Source organism: Myripristis murdjan, chromosome 10, assembly GCF_902150065.1.
Source record: "Myripristis murdjan chromosome 10, fMyrMur1.1, whole genome shotgun sequence".
Taxonomy (NCBI): Eukaryota; Metazoa; Chordata; class Actinopteri; order Holocentriformes; family Holocentridae; genus Myripristis; species Myripristis murdjan.
This window is the reverse complement of record NC_043989.1, coordinates 14,216,480-14,234,222: the sequence shown is the minus strand read 5'-3', so window position 1 is coordinate 14,234,222 and position 17,743 is coordinate 14,216,480. Positions and strand designations below refer to the sequence as shown.

Below are 17,743 nucleotides of genomic sequence, written 5' to 3'. Positions count from 1 at the left end.
GAGAGAGAGAGAGAGAGAGAGAGAGAGAGGAAATATGCTTGTTAAAGGAGGAAAATTCTGAAGATAAAAACACACAACCAAAAAACAGAAGGGAGTGCTACTGGAACTTGGCCAAGCAGCCCACCTGTGTATGCAAAGCTGTGTTTTCTATCTGGAATTTGAGGGAAAGAGGGAGTAGGGGAAGAGGGAGTGGGACAAAGAAAACAGGGAGGTGGAGAGGGAGAGAGAGCGAGAGAGAGAGAGAGAGAGAGAGAGAGAGAGAGACAGAAGGAGGAAGCAGTCTGCTGTTTCACACACTTCTGGTGAAGTCGAGCCCCTTGCATGAATTCTCCTGGCTATGTCCGCCATCTGGAATGGCGAGTCACTTCCTCTGTCTGCCCTGCTCTCTAATGGGGGTTGTCCTATGCTTCTCTCTGTGCCCTCCCTCTGCTCTGACAGCACACTGAGGAACCGCTGGAGAGATCACGCAGTGCGGATGGGACGCCTCTGACAGACACACAAACATCCAGCATGGGAGTAAGACCCCTGGATAAGCCCACATCCATCCAGACAAACTCCAAATGGAATCTGGGTCTGGAAGAAGCAGAGGGAACTGCAGTCATCAGCTGAACTTTCTGTAGGGCGTTCCTATTCCCTTATATGGCAACAGAGCTGGGAAATCATTTGAATTAGTCTGGTTTCTGTTGCATGCCTGCCTGCTTTTAGTGCTGACTGAGTTCCATCTGGTATGTGTGTGAGTGTGTGGGCGCCGACTTGTGTGTGTGGCATGATTTGTTTGTTTTGCCATTCTTGGTTCTGCTTTCCTGTTGTTTGCATGTTGTTCGGGTTTTTGTTTTGGGACAGGAGGAGGGCCCGTGTTTGTGGTTAAGCTACAGGCACTGTCATAGCCTCAGGGGTAGCTGCTTTCATTCAGGCTCTACTGCAATTCTTTCTATTTTTTCTTGACCTCTTTCTCTCTCTCTCTCTCTGTCTCAGTGGTATGATGGTCTGTGTTTGTTGGAGCAACACATCTATCTGTGTTCAGCCATTTGCAGAAAAAAGTGAGGCACTCTCCTTCTCTCTACAGGACAACATTCTTGGGAAAGTGGGCTGGAGCCGCTAGTCGCGAGGGGGCTGCTGTTCAAGAAGGCACACATGACAATCAGTTGGATGTTTCTTCTTTCTTCCTCCAGTGCAACAGGATGTGTGACCCAGAGGGACCCAGCGGGGACCCAGGAAGTGCTAGCTGATGTAGACAAGGTGTTGGGCTGCCTCTGCTGTCTTTGAGACTTAAATCATGAAGACAAGGATCATGGGAAAGCTCTAAGCACCGAGGAGGACCACACAAAACAAACTGGAGCGGCTGACCACTTCCTCGCTGGATGTCTGAGTGACTCTGACACACAGTCAACTCAGCACTGGGTCTGTGTCACGCCATGTCCATTTTCCTCACCTTCGGTGGATTATCTTAATGAACACACACTCGCGTAACACTGGTCACCATGACTACGGCAACGTGGTATCATCGTGACATCAGCCGAGTGCATGCGGAGGACTTGTTGGCACGGGCGGGCAGGGATGGCAGCTACCTAGTAAGAGACAGTGAGTCTGTGCCAGGAGCCTACGCCTTGTGCCTGCTGTGAGTATAACACACACAGACGCACAGACATACATGCACGCATACACACACATACACACAGAGCACATACACGAGCACACACACAAACAGAAACAGTTTAAAGCACTACAGTCACAATTAACTTTACCTGTCTCCTTTCTCTCTTCTGTTTTTCACTTTGAGCTTTTTCAGCTTTGATTGGTAATTAAGTCATTTACAGCCTCTGTTATCTTACTGTATGATTATAATTATCTTGAGATCTTTGCACACCCTCTCTCTCTCTCTCTGTCTTATCTCACACATACACACACACATCCTTGCTCAGCTGTTTACCTCAGCTGGCACACTCTACAGACCTTGATTAACTTTATGATTTCCTAGGCTTTATGTTCAATCCAAGAGCTTTTTTATAGCTATAATATAGAGTCAGTTTCAACACGTAACATCTTTTAGAGTGGTAATATAAATGTAACTGTAAAGCTCTTGTAGTTGTGCGTCTTTGCTGACCCCTTTATGTATAACTAAAGCAAATGAAAAATACATTTAAGTGGTTACACACTGACTCTACAGCTCAGAAATAATTCAATTTATTCTTATTTTCTGAATAGTAGCTACTGAATTCTGTTATGTATGTCCAAATTATGGTTGTTTTACTTAGTAAAGGGGGTAATAGAAATTTCTCCTGCACCTCTTTTAAACATTTCACAACATAGTAACTGATCAGGATGTTTCAAAGGAGCATATGTTCCCCAGCGTCAGAGCTCTCTTTTGCGACACATTTTCTCCACACAAAAAGACGTTCCACGTGGAACCACAACTAATTAAGACTTTTGTGAAACTTTTGGATTTTGGCACAAAGAATTGGAAAGTATTCGTAAACTCAAGATTTACTGCTTAATGTCTCCATCTGTGAATGGATTCAGCAGCTTCTCTCCCCCTGTCATCTCCATCAGTTTCATGTCCCTCTGCCAGCAGGCAGCATAGGAAGTGCCATGGCTTACAGGGCTGCCTAAGGGCTGGGCCGACTTCACACACACACACCACACTCTCTGGAGCGTTCAGGCTGTCCTGTCCGAACACAGTCCAACACAGGCAGTCCAAGCCTGGCTCAGGGCTCCCTGTTTCCCCTTTTTCCCTCTGTCTTCCCTGGGGCCCCTGGAAGAGGGCGGGCGCTCCAGCAACCACACTGCTCTCTCTGCTCATCAGCCCAGGCCAGACACATTCCTGAGAGCTGAGCCCGGCTGCTCACAGCACCTCCTCTTCTCCCTTTCGCTTTTTTTCCCCCAATATCTCATCCCCTATTTCAATTTCAATAATTCCTCTACACATTTGATCTGTGCTCCTTGTTCTCCCTATTTTCCTGTTCCCCCTTTATCCTGTGACATACTAATCACCTGTGACCTGTAGCCTGAAGGTGCTCTGGTACACAATTAGTGTTGTTGGAGATAGTGATTTGTATGTCCCTCATATGCCGTAGATCTAAAACAAGCCACGTCATTAGTAATCTGCAAAATCATTGGCGCCCTGATGCGAAAGTTACAGTGTCATAAACTACAACAAGGCATCTGGCCCTTATTTCAACACCAAATAGAAGTAGATTTTCCCTGTAAATGTTATGTTTGCCCACCAGCGTTTTGTGATAATGTGCTTTGTCAGTAGTAACAGAGTTGTTTTTGGTTTTCAAAGGTTCCAACGTCATGTGCACACCTATCGTATTCTCCCTGACGCAGACGGCCTCCTGGCGGTGCAGGTGAGTGTCTGACCCGGCGTCACAACACGGCGTTTTATTCTGTGTGTCCAGCATGAGGAGCAGAGGAAAGAAACAGCAGACAAACAGCGGGAACCACAGACATTCAGATGGAGTTAGAGGCATCAAACAATGGCTTGTTATAAGCTGGTGTATGGAGAACAGGAACATGTTTGTGTTTTTGGTTCTGTCACAACTGCAGAAGCCTTGTTGTTTGAATGGCATCTCTACCATGTGGCCGCATGCTTGCACCATGATGTCAGCAGCACAGAGAAGAAATTGTGTGTGTGTCTCAGAGATTCCTACTCTACCCACACACTAGGTCATTGTCCAATGGGTGTGTTTATTTGATGTATGTGTGTGTGTGTGTGTGTGTGTGTGTGTGTGTGTGTGTGTGTGTGTTGGTATGAGGGCGTTTGTATTATTCATAATGGAGCTGTTGGATGTGGCAGGGTTTGAGCCAGTAACACTATGACTAAGTTTTTGATCCTCTGACTAACGGGGACCATTTAGTTCGCAAACCACTTAATTATGAAAGTGGAGAAAAGCACACACAAGCACAAAGCATGCACTTTCTTTCGCTGTCTCTCTCTCTCCGTCTCTCTCTCTCTCTGACTCTTTCTCTTTCTTTCTCATACATACACACAGACACACACACATACAGACATACACCCCAAGAAAGTAACAAAAATTTTGAGTGGACAAACCACAAGCCAGCCTTGGCATTTTTTTTTTTAGCCATATATGCACATTAAACTTCAATGGCAAGAGTTCAGTAATGATTGTCTACCAGCCATTTACAAGGCTTTGACTTGGAAATATCCCCGTTTTTAAACGAGGACTCCCAAAGTCTATTTTGGTTGTTTTTCCACTGCTGTCAGTAGAAGCCTCCAATAAGCATTTTCCCCCGCTGGACTCGCTTCACTAACTCACAAAGAAGTCGCATGCTTGACTTTTTGTTTTTCCAGGAGGGCCATGGAGATATTTTGAGCCTATATTGTCTGTCACTGTCTCTTATTCCTGTTCACTTCTCTCTAATTGCTTTTCAAGAGCTTCTTGTGGGTTGAAAAATACTATTTGAAGAGTTCCTGGCAGAAAAGCATCGTAGCTTGTGCCAAAGAATGGTTTCTCTCACCACACAATGAAAACAAATCTTATAAAAAAGGGACACAGGGAAAAAACTTATTTTATTATTTTTATTTTGGTCTGATCTAGTGTAGGCTAGTTATTAACTTTGTGAATGTGTGTCGATACCTGTGCACGTGCATGTGCGCAGTATGTGAATGCATTTATTTCCTCTTAATTCAGTTTCTGTATTGCTTTGAATGGTGCTAGACTACAGGTTGTGCAGGTCTTTGAGGTAGGTATCACAGTAGGTTTGGCTACGGCTTAAATACATGAATATTTGCATGTGTTTTAGGTTTTTAGACAGTTTGGTAGTGGAACACTGGAACACAGTGAATTGTAGCAGCCAGCTACAGCTGTTTCCAGGATGTAGCTGTCAGGTTTATCTCATCTCCTTAGAAGGGTGCGGAGCATAGCTTTCTGAATCCCTCTGGGGCGCCTCTTTCATCTGAATGTGTCTTTTTCTGTCATGCAAATAGACCGGCTACTTCTGCTTAATTCTACCAGACAAGAGTGGGGGTTGTTCCCTTGTAAGCACATATCATATGAAACATCAGATTCAAATTGGTCACAACACTCAGACATAAATGTTATATTAGTGATGTTGAGATCACAAGTAAGCTGTTTCATGTTATGAGCGTACAAGCAACAGGAGGGTACAGTAGGAAAGTGGAACATAAAAGGAGGACAAATAAAAGACAAGTCTTCGATGCATATTGAGCAATCTTATATCAAAGTTTCAGGGCACCGTTAAAGATGTTATGTTTTGTTTATGTTTTGTTATGAAGAGTTTTTGACTCTTTTGTTGTTTAACACCCTCCCCCTATTTTAGTGAGGGACAGGGGATCTTCTATTTATTTATTTATTTTAGAGTGTATAAGGGTTATGACATTATGATGTAATGATATGATGTATATGATGGCCATTCCCATGTTCAGTTATGTCTCATAAGTTTTTGCAGCAGTTTGGGGGTTTATAGAATTTGTTACACAGATTTGGTGCAAATCTTGCATTGTCAGTATACCTAGAAAACCCTACATCCTCCAAATGCCATAGGTCTCCAGTTTGTGGTTGTAAAGTTTCATGAGGCTGTGATTATCCTAGAGCTTACAATACATCATTTTATACAGTGATGTCAAATTTCAGTGATGACAATGGAATGGCTATTGTGGGGGCTACCATCATCACACATGAATAAAACTGGGCTGATTGAATCCAAAAGTCACCCAGTCATACCCAATTTATGCAACTTGAAGCCTGTTTAGGCCCCAGTATGCAGAAATACGGCATTTTAGAATAGGCCAAAATAACACATTTGTACTGCATGCAAAAACCCGCATGGTTTTGGCCCCAAGCTGCATGGGATTAACATAAACTGGGCATGTCTGCAAAGGGGAGACCTGTGGGTGCCCAGAGAACCCATTTTCATTCAGATATCTGGAGGTCAGAGGTCAAGGGCCCCCTTTGAAAATGGCCATGCTAATTTTTCCCTCATCAATATTTAGAGGAACTTTGGAGCAATATTTAAACCTCTTCCCGACCTAGTGTGACATTTTTGGAAGCAATGGATGCCTTGTCTTGTTTCATATGATACCAATATATTCACACTAGTTTCACTCTAGCCATCTGAGCCTGCTACAGCCTCTGAAAAACAGCATGTTGGATGAGGTTGCTGGCGACCGGAGCAGGGTTTAAGAGGTTTAAAAGGTTGATAAGTAGCAGTTAATATTCTAATGGCAACGGATTTGTGCTTAAATATAATTTTCATTGTTCATGGCTTTGTGTGGCCTTTGACACTGTAGATATCTTTGTTGATGCCTTAATTCCTCTGTTGGTATTAAGACACTTCACTAAAAATGTATTTCAGCTTAGTGGCTGCCTTACTGAACCTATTTTTGTGTCCATTTGAAGTGCTTGTAATTTATCGCACTTGTGACCGTGAAAGTATTTTTTGTTTTGGTGCATTATATGATTTCCTTCCTGTTCTATCTGAGTTACTCTAATCAACTGGGAATCTTTATTTTTCCGCTGTCTTTTCATGTGGATTCCTAAATTAATTCATCCCAGATCTTTCTCATAGAGCAGTCGTTTAAAACTCTCCATCATTTTCAGCTGACATTACTTGTGGCTTCCTTTGAGGTTTTCCCATATATATATATATTTTTTTTTATTTACATGCTTGAACTAATCCATTATGCCTCATAGCTCCCCCACCCTTATAACTACAATATGTGTTTTTATTTGCTGCTGCCCTCTTTCTTCTTGTCCAACCTTATTTTGTTCAAATAGATAATGCTAAAATATTTATGTATTCAGTGATAATACATTGTGGTAATACATCATTCTAAAACTGTAAATAAATTTATTACAGGGATTCGTTTAAGATATTATCTTAAGGAATGACTGCACCACCAGTGTTTTGCACACTTCTAGGTGTCCCTTATCAGCTTCATGTATTTACTGTTTCTGTGACATTTCAAGGTCATGTTTAGAGTAATGACAGCCTGTGAGCATGCACACATTCATGTGCTTTATACATATACAGTGACAACTGTGTGCACGGGTTCTTGTGTGTGTGTGTGTGTGTGTGTGTGTTTGTGTTACAGACAACACAGGGGGTGCAGGTAAACTGTTTTCGTACACTGGAGGACCTGGTGTTGGGGTACCAGCATCCCCATAAGGGCCTGGTCACTCCTCTACTCTACCCAGTGACGCGAGACACAGACACTGGGGATGAGAGCTCAGGTGGGTCGACTGCCTGTTATTACAACATTTCATCAACAAATTAAATGCATTTTATTGCATCATGCATCCTCTTTAAGTCATCTAATAGGACAAATGAAATGAATACACACTCATATGCATATAGAAAAAGTGTCACTAAGATTCTCTCCAACAGGACTGCAATATTCAGCTAATTTGAAATGTAAAATTCATGTTTTATGGATGCACAGATGACGAGAAGCTGCCTCCAGCTCTAGCCTCAGTCAATACAGCGTCTACCACAGGGCCACCAGCCACACCAGCACCCCATGCTCACTTCCTGAATAAGTTGCAGGAACTAAACACATCCAGGTACAGTTTTCCAGGTCAAACACAATCTCAAATACTGTACAAACCTTCAGAAATCAACTGGCCAGTAGTTCTGTGGTGCTTAAGAGAAGACAGAAATCTGCAGAAATATGTAGTAACATCTGTTCTATCTGAAATATTTCTCTCTTTTCATGTCTTAACAGTATGGCAAGTGAGGTGATTGGTCTGCTCAGTGGGTACTTATTTAGCGAGCTGCCCCTTGATATTGAGAGTGTGCATAAAGGGGCGACAAGTCTACGACACCTTCAACGCACTCTGGGCACTGCCTGCCAAGGGCTCAACAGGTTGGTATCACACTGCATCTTACTGCTAAAGAGGATGCTATACTATTGCTTTACTATTGCAGTACAGCTAGGCATGCTGTATGCACTAAATGACATGCATGGGGTTTCATCTTTCACTGGGGTGGACAGTTTGGATAAAAACAATTGCTAAAGAAATATTGGTGAAAACAACTCCTTAATCATGTTCATAAAGAGTTATTTGTGCTTATCTGATCTACAGTGAGATTGATCTGACTCTATCAAGCCTGGAGACTCTGGCCAAAGTGTTTGACCATCCCAGCGGCCCTTTGACATGCTCCAAGGCACAGGTGCAAACCAAATGTGCACTATGCCGACTTACGAGTACTTCAGTTTACACAAACAGAGAAAACAAAGAAATTGTGAAACAGCAACCCCCTCTAGTGTTTCATTAGGCAAAAAGTTTGAAAGCAAAAATGGTGCATATCTACTTTAACATTCATGTGCATCAACAGTCTTCTTGTCTATTTGGCGCAAGGGTCCAGATGCAGAGCTAGATGGCCTGTTGTGTAAGATTTCAGCGTTGGTCAGCCTCCTTTCCTCGCTGGAGAAAAGGGTATGCATTTGCATTGGGTAAAATCCTTACAGTCTTGGAGCTTTGTGGCAATGCTTAATTGTTTTCCCAGTAAGGGATGGAAAATAAGCCAATCTTATTTGTGACAGACAAAGGTAACTGAACTCTTACTCTAACACTGCAAATGTTTTGCCTCTGGAGGTATTAAAAGCACTACAGGATGCGGTGACCAATCATAATCTAGCAGTGCATTCTGCCACACCCACTCCTGAACCAACACCTGTCATCGTGACTTCAGTGAAGAACCATACAAGACCATTGCCTGTCCATTCATTTCAGGTATATCAGGGGGAAAGGGACACTTTATCATACAGCTTACACAATTCTGTATATATACTGTGATGCAGTTATATTTGGTTGCAGCTCTTTCAGAATGTACCTTCAAAATAATGGGACAAGATTAGACAAAAATGATAATCTAGCTACAACTTTTCTGTTCCTTTTTTTGTCCAGGTGAAAATGGTGCGCTACGGCAGACAGACTGTCTCTGTGGATGTGGACACAGGAGTGCTGCTCTTTGACAGGAAGGCTGGTTCATTTGGCATTGAGAAAGTCTCACATGACCGAAGTAAGCAGACACTCATATGCTATCAACCTCAAGCTTTCCTTTTAGTGCCTGCCACATTTTCCCTGCTCACAGATCTGCTGTATAATGTGCCTTTGTGGTCCAGTCCTGCAGCTGGTCAAGATCCAGAGCAGTCCGGCCAAGGTGTACATGGTGGTTGACAATCATCACAACACACCATGGGAGCTGATGTTTGAGAGCGCAAGGGTAAACACAGCTATAAGTCTCAGTATTAATTGCACACCAGTGTTTCCTGGAGTAATTATGTCATCTCCTACAGAAGCGTGAGGCCTTCTGCCAGCTCCTGCAGCTGATGAAAACCAGACACTCCCAGCACAGTGAACCTGACGTGGTCTCTGTTTTTGTTGGCACCTGGAATATGGGTAACACTGACTGTACTGATAATCACTTTCACTGATGGCAGTCACAGAGGAGTCACTTATTAACTACTGAAGAATCAGACTAACAGTTTTCCTATGCTTTGTTATGGTGTTTTTTTTTTTTTTGGCGCTCAGGTGGTTCCCCTCCTCCTCGCAGCCTACAGTCATGGGTGACCTGCTGTGGTTTGGGACACACCCCAGATGAGTCCATCGCCTTGCTCCCTCATGACATCTACGCACTAGGGACTCAAGAAAACCCTCAGGGGGAGAGAGAGTGGACTGAACATATCAAGGCAACCCTTCGCAGCTACACTCACATTGACTACAAACAAGTAATGATCCTTTTCTTGTTTCTCTTTTTTCCCTGTGAATAGCATGCAGACGTTGACTATAATGTTACAGTATTTTCTGAAAAAAAGATTCGCTAATTAATATTAACCCACTAAACTCAATTTCCTCCTTAGTAGCTTTAAAGTAGGAACATATATATATTTTTTAAATCCAACTTTTTATACTAATGCCACGTGCATATTCTGTATCTGGTGGTTGCAGTGCTTCACTGAAGCTGCATCATGTTTGTACTGCGTGAATTATTCTAACCTAAGATGCCATTGTTTTGTGGCTACATCATCACATCAAATAGAAAATATCTACATATCTAAATATCTAGTTTTGTGAATCATTTTATGCTCATTTAACTGTAACTCAACATGACATATTTGGTTTCTGGAAACTTTGGTATCTCCACTAAAAGTTAAAATAAAATTTTATTTGCTTTTGGAATGACAAAGCCACCCATGGCACCTGCAGGGAAACATTGCCCAGAAAACTGAATAAAGCGTAATTTCTTAGAATGTATTGTACATGCTTATGAATGTCATGTGGCCACCTATGTTGTTGGAAATTTGATTACACAAAATGATTGCTAATTTCAAAGGAAACTGACAGTGGAATTTGATGGAAGCTTCTTCTTCTTCTTTTTTTTTTTTTTTTAAGAGGTTTTCAGCTAATTGTAGGAGTATATTTTTTACTACTTTAGAATATATCATCTATATTTTTCAAATACTGACAATGTTTTCCTCATAACATTTTATGAAGACTTAGTTTTTATGATTAGTTACAGAGACCACTCCTGTGACACATTGTAATGTGGCGTCATGTCCTGCAGGTGGCAGTGCAATCCCTCTGGAATATGAGGCTTGCAGTGTTTGTGAAGCCGGAGCACGAGAGCCGCATCAGCCATGTGAGCACAGCCAATGTGAAGACTGGTCTGGGGAATACACTGGGTAATGTGCCCTGCATGATCTCATCATCTAAAACACCTCCGCTCAGATAATCACACAAAGTAAACACAGAAAGCATAGCAAACCATGGTCAACAGCCAAAACCAGCAGTACATGATTAACAGGAACCAAAATCTTGTTTTTATTAACTCAGAGGTTTCACAGGGTATTTCTCCTGTTTCAGGAAACAAGGGAGCTGTTGGGGTCTCCTTCCTCTTCAACGGGACGTCTTTTGGGTTTGTGAACTGCCACCTGACCTCTGGAAGTGAGAAAGTCCTTAGGTACATTTTGATTGTAAAGCTAAGGAAATGTATGTGGACTGACAGGGATGTGTTCACTCACCATATTGTGTGCCTGTGTCTGTGTGTCTTGGGTGTGTCAGCAAGAGTAAATATACCATTTCCCCGGTAAAGAAAAAAAATTTTCTTTTTTTTTTTTTTTGTAATGTGGTTTAGTGTGTTATAGTTTCTTTATTTACTCATGCATATAGGAAAGAGAATTGTCTAAAAACCCTTGAAGGGCTTTTTCTCCAGCCCGCAAAGGGTTTTGATTCAAAACCCTCAAAGTTGCATTCTCCTGGCAGCATACCACAAGACATAATTACAACAATACACAATTAGCAAAACTATCTACCGTGATGTCTTGAGAGGCCAGGAGCTTTTCTCTTGGAGCTTTGTGGTGTGGGTGCAGAAAATAAAGACAGCATGGCGGGGTTTTCCAGTTTCAACTCAATACATTCAGTCCTCTCATAACAAGTCAACTTATCTCTCGCAGACAGGAAACAGAAAGCCTAACAGGTATCTAAATCATAACTTCCAGTTCGATTTTTTACTTATAACTTGCAACAATAGCCTGTCTTCTCACTAGTCTGTTCTCCTTTCCTTCACACACACTTCACTAGGGCAATCAACTTATATCTTTCAGCTGGGCAACTACTGTTCTCACTGCCCTGATGACTATGGGTGTAGTTGTCTTTTAATGGATGCCATAATGGTTTGTAGTCCTTGTTGCAGCCACTGGGAGGGAATATACCTCCCCTCTATGACTCTAGCTCTCATGACATCACATTACAAATATATTTGATAAAATAAAAAATTAAAAAAAGACATAGTACAGCATAGCACTTTGATAATGTTGCATCCCATAAACACCCATCTATTACATATGTGTCATTCACAGGAGGAACCAAAACTTCATAGACATCCTCAGGCTGCTTTCTCTGGGTGACAAGCAGCTCAGTGCCTTTGACATCAGCCTGCGCTTCAACCATCTCTTCTGGTGTGGAGACCTCAATTACAGACTGGACTTGGATGTACAGGTCAGACAAACAGTCATTATTTGTATGTTCATCCATCACAGACCCTTTTTTAGCACAGTGCTTACATGTACAACCCTTTGCCTATCCTGCCATCACAGTTTGAAAATATTGCATACTGGTCAGCTGAAAATCTCTAGACATTCAGCCTCTTTTCCTGCTCCCCACTCACGCTCCTTGTCTCCAGGACATTCTGAAACACGTGTCCAAGAGAGAGTTTGAGGAGCTCATGTGTGCTGATCAGCTGACCCGAGAGAGACACAAGAGAAAAGCCTTTCTCAATTTCAGTGAGTTCCAGTCTACTTTTGGCCTTTCTGTATAGCAGGTTATGAGAAATGATATTGTGGTGGGGGCATCGAAAATGCTTGTGATTTTGATCACTTATGTCAGTCTTTGATTCAATCCTGAGTGAAATCATATTTGCAAAAAAAATCTTTGTTTGTTCTAACTTACTGGGATCACTGGAAATTTGGGGTTTAGGACATTTCAAATAGTGGTACTGTTGTCCATCACAGATCATGTTAATAACTGACTTTCAAACACCTTCCTGTGATTATCTGGCAACTTTCCCCTTGTACTTTTGGCATCTAGGTAGGCAAAAATGAGCAAATGAAATGTATTTGCAAGTGTTTAAATCTGATATGCCTTTTCTTTCCTCTTTATCACTTTTAAACTGTGTACATTTGCTTTATTTGTCATGGTTAAGAGGAGGAGAAGATTACATTTCCACCCACCTATCGGTATGAGCGAGGCTCTAGAGACTGCTACCTATGGCAGAAGTACAAGACTTCAGGGGTGAGTCATTTTCCAGAGTCTGACACTGTCAAATGCACCTTAAAGCCATAGGAATATGGCTGTGATGCTACAGAAATACTGCACCATGAAAAGTTGCCTTATATATTCTAATTATACCAATGGCTCATTTCCAAAGATATTTTTATGTGTAATCTAATCCCAATTTACTAAGGGGTCTGTGGGGATAGTGGAGCAGCTGCCAGGACCACTAAAAATAGGGGGTTAAAAATTACCCCACAAGCTGAAAAGGGAATGTCATGCATAACAGGAATGGAGCCACCCCCCCCATTGCATGTTTCCACGTCTGCCATGCATCATATCTTCATTGCTAAACAAACACAGTGTCTTGACATATAATTAAACTGTTTGTTTCTACAGGTGCGAGTCAATGTTCCATCATGGTGTGACAGGATTCTGTGGAAGTCCTATCCAGAGACACATATCATCTGCACCTCGTATGGTAAGCTTTAAAGATCATAACAAAAAAAGAAAGAAGAAAGAAAAAAGAAACAGAAAAAACAATTGGGTAAGACAAAAACAAAATGAAAAAGACAGCAAAGCAAAGGAAATGATTAAGGCTTGAAGTTTGGCAATGGATCTGATGCGGCATTCTCGAATTAGACATTCGAGGGTATTTCTTTCATTGTTTTACTGTAAAATGTCTGTGGCCCTGCAAGTGAATAACGGTCAACCTCTACATCCTGGTTTGTGGTCCACAAAGAAAGAGTCATTTCCTCTCATTCAGTGTAAGTCTCTGTTTCTGTCTAGCCTCAGCAAGCTATCAAACCAGAAAAAATTGCCAGGAAGTAGCAGAATCGTATGACCCAGTCACTACACTACTTTTTGCCTCAAATTTTTGTTCAGATCTGCCTACTTCACAAATAAATGCTTAAATCTATCAAAACAGTTGCAAAAAGTATTTTATATAATTTCAAGTTAATATACTCACATTTTCCCATCAGCATTATTGGTGCAATTTTGGTGCAGCTTAGTGTAATAATAATAATAATAATAATAATAATAATAATAATAATAATAACGGGACTTGTCTCTTGCCAGGTTGCACAGATGATATCTTCACAAGTGACCACTCACCTGTGTTTGCCACATACCAAGTAGGGGTGACATCACAGTTCATCTCCAAAACAGGTGCTGTCATTGTTGTGGTATTTTGGACACACATACAGATTTAATATAACAGAATCCCTGGGTTATGTGACCAGTGTTGCCCTACATTTCAGACCTAAATCCGAGCATGGAGAGGGCCTGGATTGAGCTTGAAGGCATTGAGGCCATTGTGAAAACAGCCAGCAAAGCCAAGTTCTTCATTGAGTTCCATTCATGTTGCCTAGAAGGTATGTCGTTAGTTCAAAGGCGGTCATCATTTCATCTGAAACACTGTGAGTCAAAATGACAGAGATGAGTTTTTTCTTCACAGACACACAACGCTCAAGTGAAAATGACTCACAGAGCTGTGATGTGCCAGGGTTTCTCAAACTTGGCTGGTCCTCCAAACAACTGCCAAAGGTTAGAAGCTCCGTCTATTTTGAATTGATTGAAAATATGCCTTTTAATCCAACTGTTAACTTGTGTTCTTTGTTTGTTTGGTATAGCTTCTTCCAGTTGGGTCCAACATGGAGTATCTTCAAGATCAGCACCTGCTGTTGTCTGTCAAGTCATGTGACGGGTTTGAGTCATACGGTCGGTCACAGGCCAATCCATTTTGTCTTTTATCTGTCATAATTCATACCTTTACACCCTAGTGGTTACCTTGTTAACCAGAGCCCTATGAATAACCTTTTTAAATATCTGCTGTAGGTGAATGCTGTGTGGCTCTGCACTCACTTACCGGTACATTGGAGCAGTTTGAGACATTTCTGAGTCACCGAGGTGAAGAGATGGGCTCTATAAGGGGTCGAGTCCGGGTCCACGTGCCCACAGAAAGGCGAGGAACACGAGAGAAGATATACGGTGGGTCAGCCAGAGTGGCTACTGTCCTACACTGCCCCTTGCTTGCACTATCACTTCCTACTAAACCTTCATCTTGACTGTCACCGCATTCCTTGGCTCTCCTGTGAGTCTCACATTGCTTCCTCTATTTGGTTCCTCAATGATCCATGGCTTGGCTTTTCACTTGCTGGCATCTTTCGACCGCTTCCTCTTTTGGCTCCTGATTGACTGATCCTGACCAGATGCATCCTGAGCCACTGACACAGGACAGATACAGGCAGTATTATGCCATCAGGTCAGGCACCACGACAACACACACAAACACTGCCATGCTTTCACATCTCATACTGCCCTAGCCTTTATCCTGCACACACAACACACAGACTTTCTTGTCTTCCTGATTTTGAAATACGTTATCCATCTATGTCATTTGACTTTTTCAGAGTGGTTCTGTTTTGAGAAGGACGACAAAGGTCATGGGAGGGGACACATGTCGCCTGGATCTACACGTAACCCAATAAATAGGTGAGAATCTCGTCATATTTCTGAGCATCAGTGCAAAGCACCAGAAACCCCTCAGCTGAAAGGCAATGGCTCACTAGAGCGGAGACTAATCCAGCTTTGCATCAGCTTGCATGTGAAGTCACATGCCCACATTTCTGGGCAGCAAGACTTTGTTTGGAATGTTTATGGGACTGTGAGCAGATACTGAACTGCAAAGTATGTGCACTATAGAGAACCGCTTGGTTTTACTTTTCTAATTTATTTTGAAAAACTCAACATAAGTCCAAAATTGCAAATTCTAAATTATTCTTAGCAGATAAATTGTCGTCAATAGTATTTTATGTATAGTAGATTATTTATTCAAAATGTTATTGTTATTTGGTGTATATCCTAATTAAACAGGGCTTCTAGTCATATGTAAGCCCAATGAGGAGACTGTTACCCATATGTGCTTTATAACACGTTGTCAAGTCCTGTGAAACCACACTGAGAACTGAGGGTGTGGCCAGCATGTGGAGATCTAGTTCAGTTCACACAGATCTCCCTAAGATTGACTGTATGTGTTCACTGCAGGTCCTTAGCAGCTCCTCCCAAACTAACCCCCAGCAGCTACACCAATCCTGCCTACTTCATCTTTGAAGGTGTATCAGTGCCACGCAGGGTGGAGGAGCCCCCAACCCAGCGAAAAGACCCTCAGGTGATCTGGTCTGGAAATGAGGCCTTGCAGCTCCCGAAACTTGCAGGAGGGCATGGCTTTGACAGGAAGTCCTCTCGCAGGTCAGACTTTACAGAGATTGAGATTCCAGCCATCCTGCCACCCTACACACCAACCAGTGACCATCATCCACCACAAACCAACTCCTCCTATCAACTTTTCCCAACCAAAAACCCTACCCCCATACCTCCAACACCAAGTAACACCACTGCACAATACCATGAACAAGTTTTACAACCCAGAGCAAAATGCATGGGTAAAAAGATTGCTCAGGACTCTGTATTGCCAATGAAGAACCTGAGGAACATGTATATGAACCACTCAGCTATCATTAGGGAGAAAACCAGAAGAGATCAAACTCAGCTGCATCCAGAGAGGACCAGTCCTATCAGGGCCCCAAAGACCCCATCTCTTTTCCCCTATTCCTCTTCCCGTCTACCGCACTGTCAGGCATCAGCTCCCTGGATGGTGGAGCCGCAGCACCCTGGACCATCAGGGGACAACTCCCTTACTGCCTTACAAATTGCCAAGTCCCTCAGTGATATGGACTTTTTTCCCACTGACCACAGAAGCCCATCCATACCCAATCACAGATTAAACCAAAGAAATGGTCCTACCATGCCAGATGAGAGGGGCTTCAGCTGGGAAAATGAGGTAGGACATAGCATTTCAGTAACAGACAAAGAGCTGACCACTGGCTGTCTCTGCAGTGTCTGGTAAAAATTCTCTCTGTTTTACCTCAATGCAGGTGTCTGTCCTGCAAGGTGCACCAGAGACAGTGCGGGAGCTTCTCAGTACTCTGGGTCTGCAGAAATACACTCTGGGACTCCACCTCAATGGCTGGGATGATCTGGATTATTTCAGGTAAAGAATTTTAACGACAGGCTCCACATTAAATCTATAGTTAGGCATCATGTCAACATCCTGGCAAATTGTCAGGGTGCATGCTATCACCTCATAGACAAGGCAAGGCAAGTTCATATGTATAGCACCTTTCAAACACAAGACAATTCAAAGTGCTTTACTTAAGATTTAAAAAGACATAAATGAAATGAATCAAATAAATTAGATTGAGAAGAAAGTAACGGACAGTGTCGGTATCTTGGATTAAAAAAAAAAAAAACCCCTCACCAAATAATGATGTCATAAATGAATGTTAATGTTCTTAATGTTAAGTAAAATTGGAGCAAACGTTAAAATTGTCATGTTTGAAGTTGAAGTTAGTCATGTTTGATACAGAGATCTTTGACTTCTCCACAGTGGCATCACAGAGGAGGATTTATGTGCTGCAGGAGTGTCTAACCCTTCACACAGGCGCAGGATCCTCGAGAACCTGCCCAGGATCTGGAACTGACTGTCAGCGATACGATGCATGGACAGTCCGAAGCCTCACAGTCTGCGTCAACCCTTTCACTGAGGATCGTCAGAACTGCTTGAACTGAAAAGAGCAGAGATTGAATGGATATCAATGACAGCCATTAGCTGGACTATGCCACAGCCCTGCCACCTTTTCATTTACTCGATCAATACTGTAACAAAGGTTTGTCTGTGTCAACAAGGCTTAGGGAACATAACCCAGGAAACAGTCATTGCACAGCCTTCTATTCACCCATTCATCTTGATAGATAATGACAGAGTGTGATGATGAGTGTGAGGTATGAATGGAAAGAATGGTTCAGGATGTGTATCTCCAATTACTGTCACCTACTCTGCCATAAATATTGATTATGGTCTCAAGGTCACATAGATGTTGCTGTAAATTATTTTTTAAATACCTATAAAAAGATACAGTCCTTAA

The 17,743-nt window shown here is 42.3% G+C and overlaps 1 protein-coding gene across 1 annotated transcript; it reads left to right on the top strand.

Moving 5' to 3' along the window:
• Positions 1 to 983: 983 nt before the first annotated feature.
• On the top strand, positions 984 to 17,743 carry inppl1b (inositol polyphosphate phosphatase-like 1b). The gene is made up of 27 exons (XM_030062756.1): positions 984 to 1,618; positions 3,284 to 3,347; positions 7,076 to 7,214; positions 7,424 to 7,544; positions 7,706 to 7,846; positions 8,067 to 8,154; positions 8,343 to 8,420; positions 8,580 to 8,717; positions 8,892 to 9,006; positions 9,110 to 9,210; positions 9,284 to 9,386; positions 9,519 to 9,715; positions 10,552 to 10,669; positions 10,851 to 10,947; positions 11,846 to 11,984; positions 12,169 to 12,268; positions 12,688 to 12,776; positions 13,155 to 13,236; positions 13,836 to 13,925; positions 14,018 to 14,131; positions 14,215 to 14,303; positions 14,390 to 14,477; positions 14,595 to 14,747; positions 15,170 to 15,251; positions 15,804 to 16,599; positions 16,694 to 16,809; positions 17,206 to 17,743. The coding sequence occupies exons 1-27, from the start codon at positions 1,482 to 1,484 to the stop codon at positions 17,297 to 17,299; spliced, it is 3,669 nt and encodes a 1,222-aa protein (XP_029918616.1). The 5' UTR covers positions 984 to 1,481; the 3' UTR covers positions 17,300 to 17,743.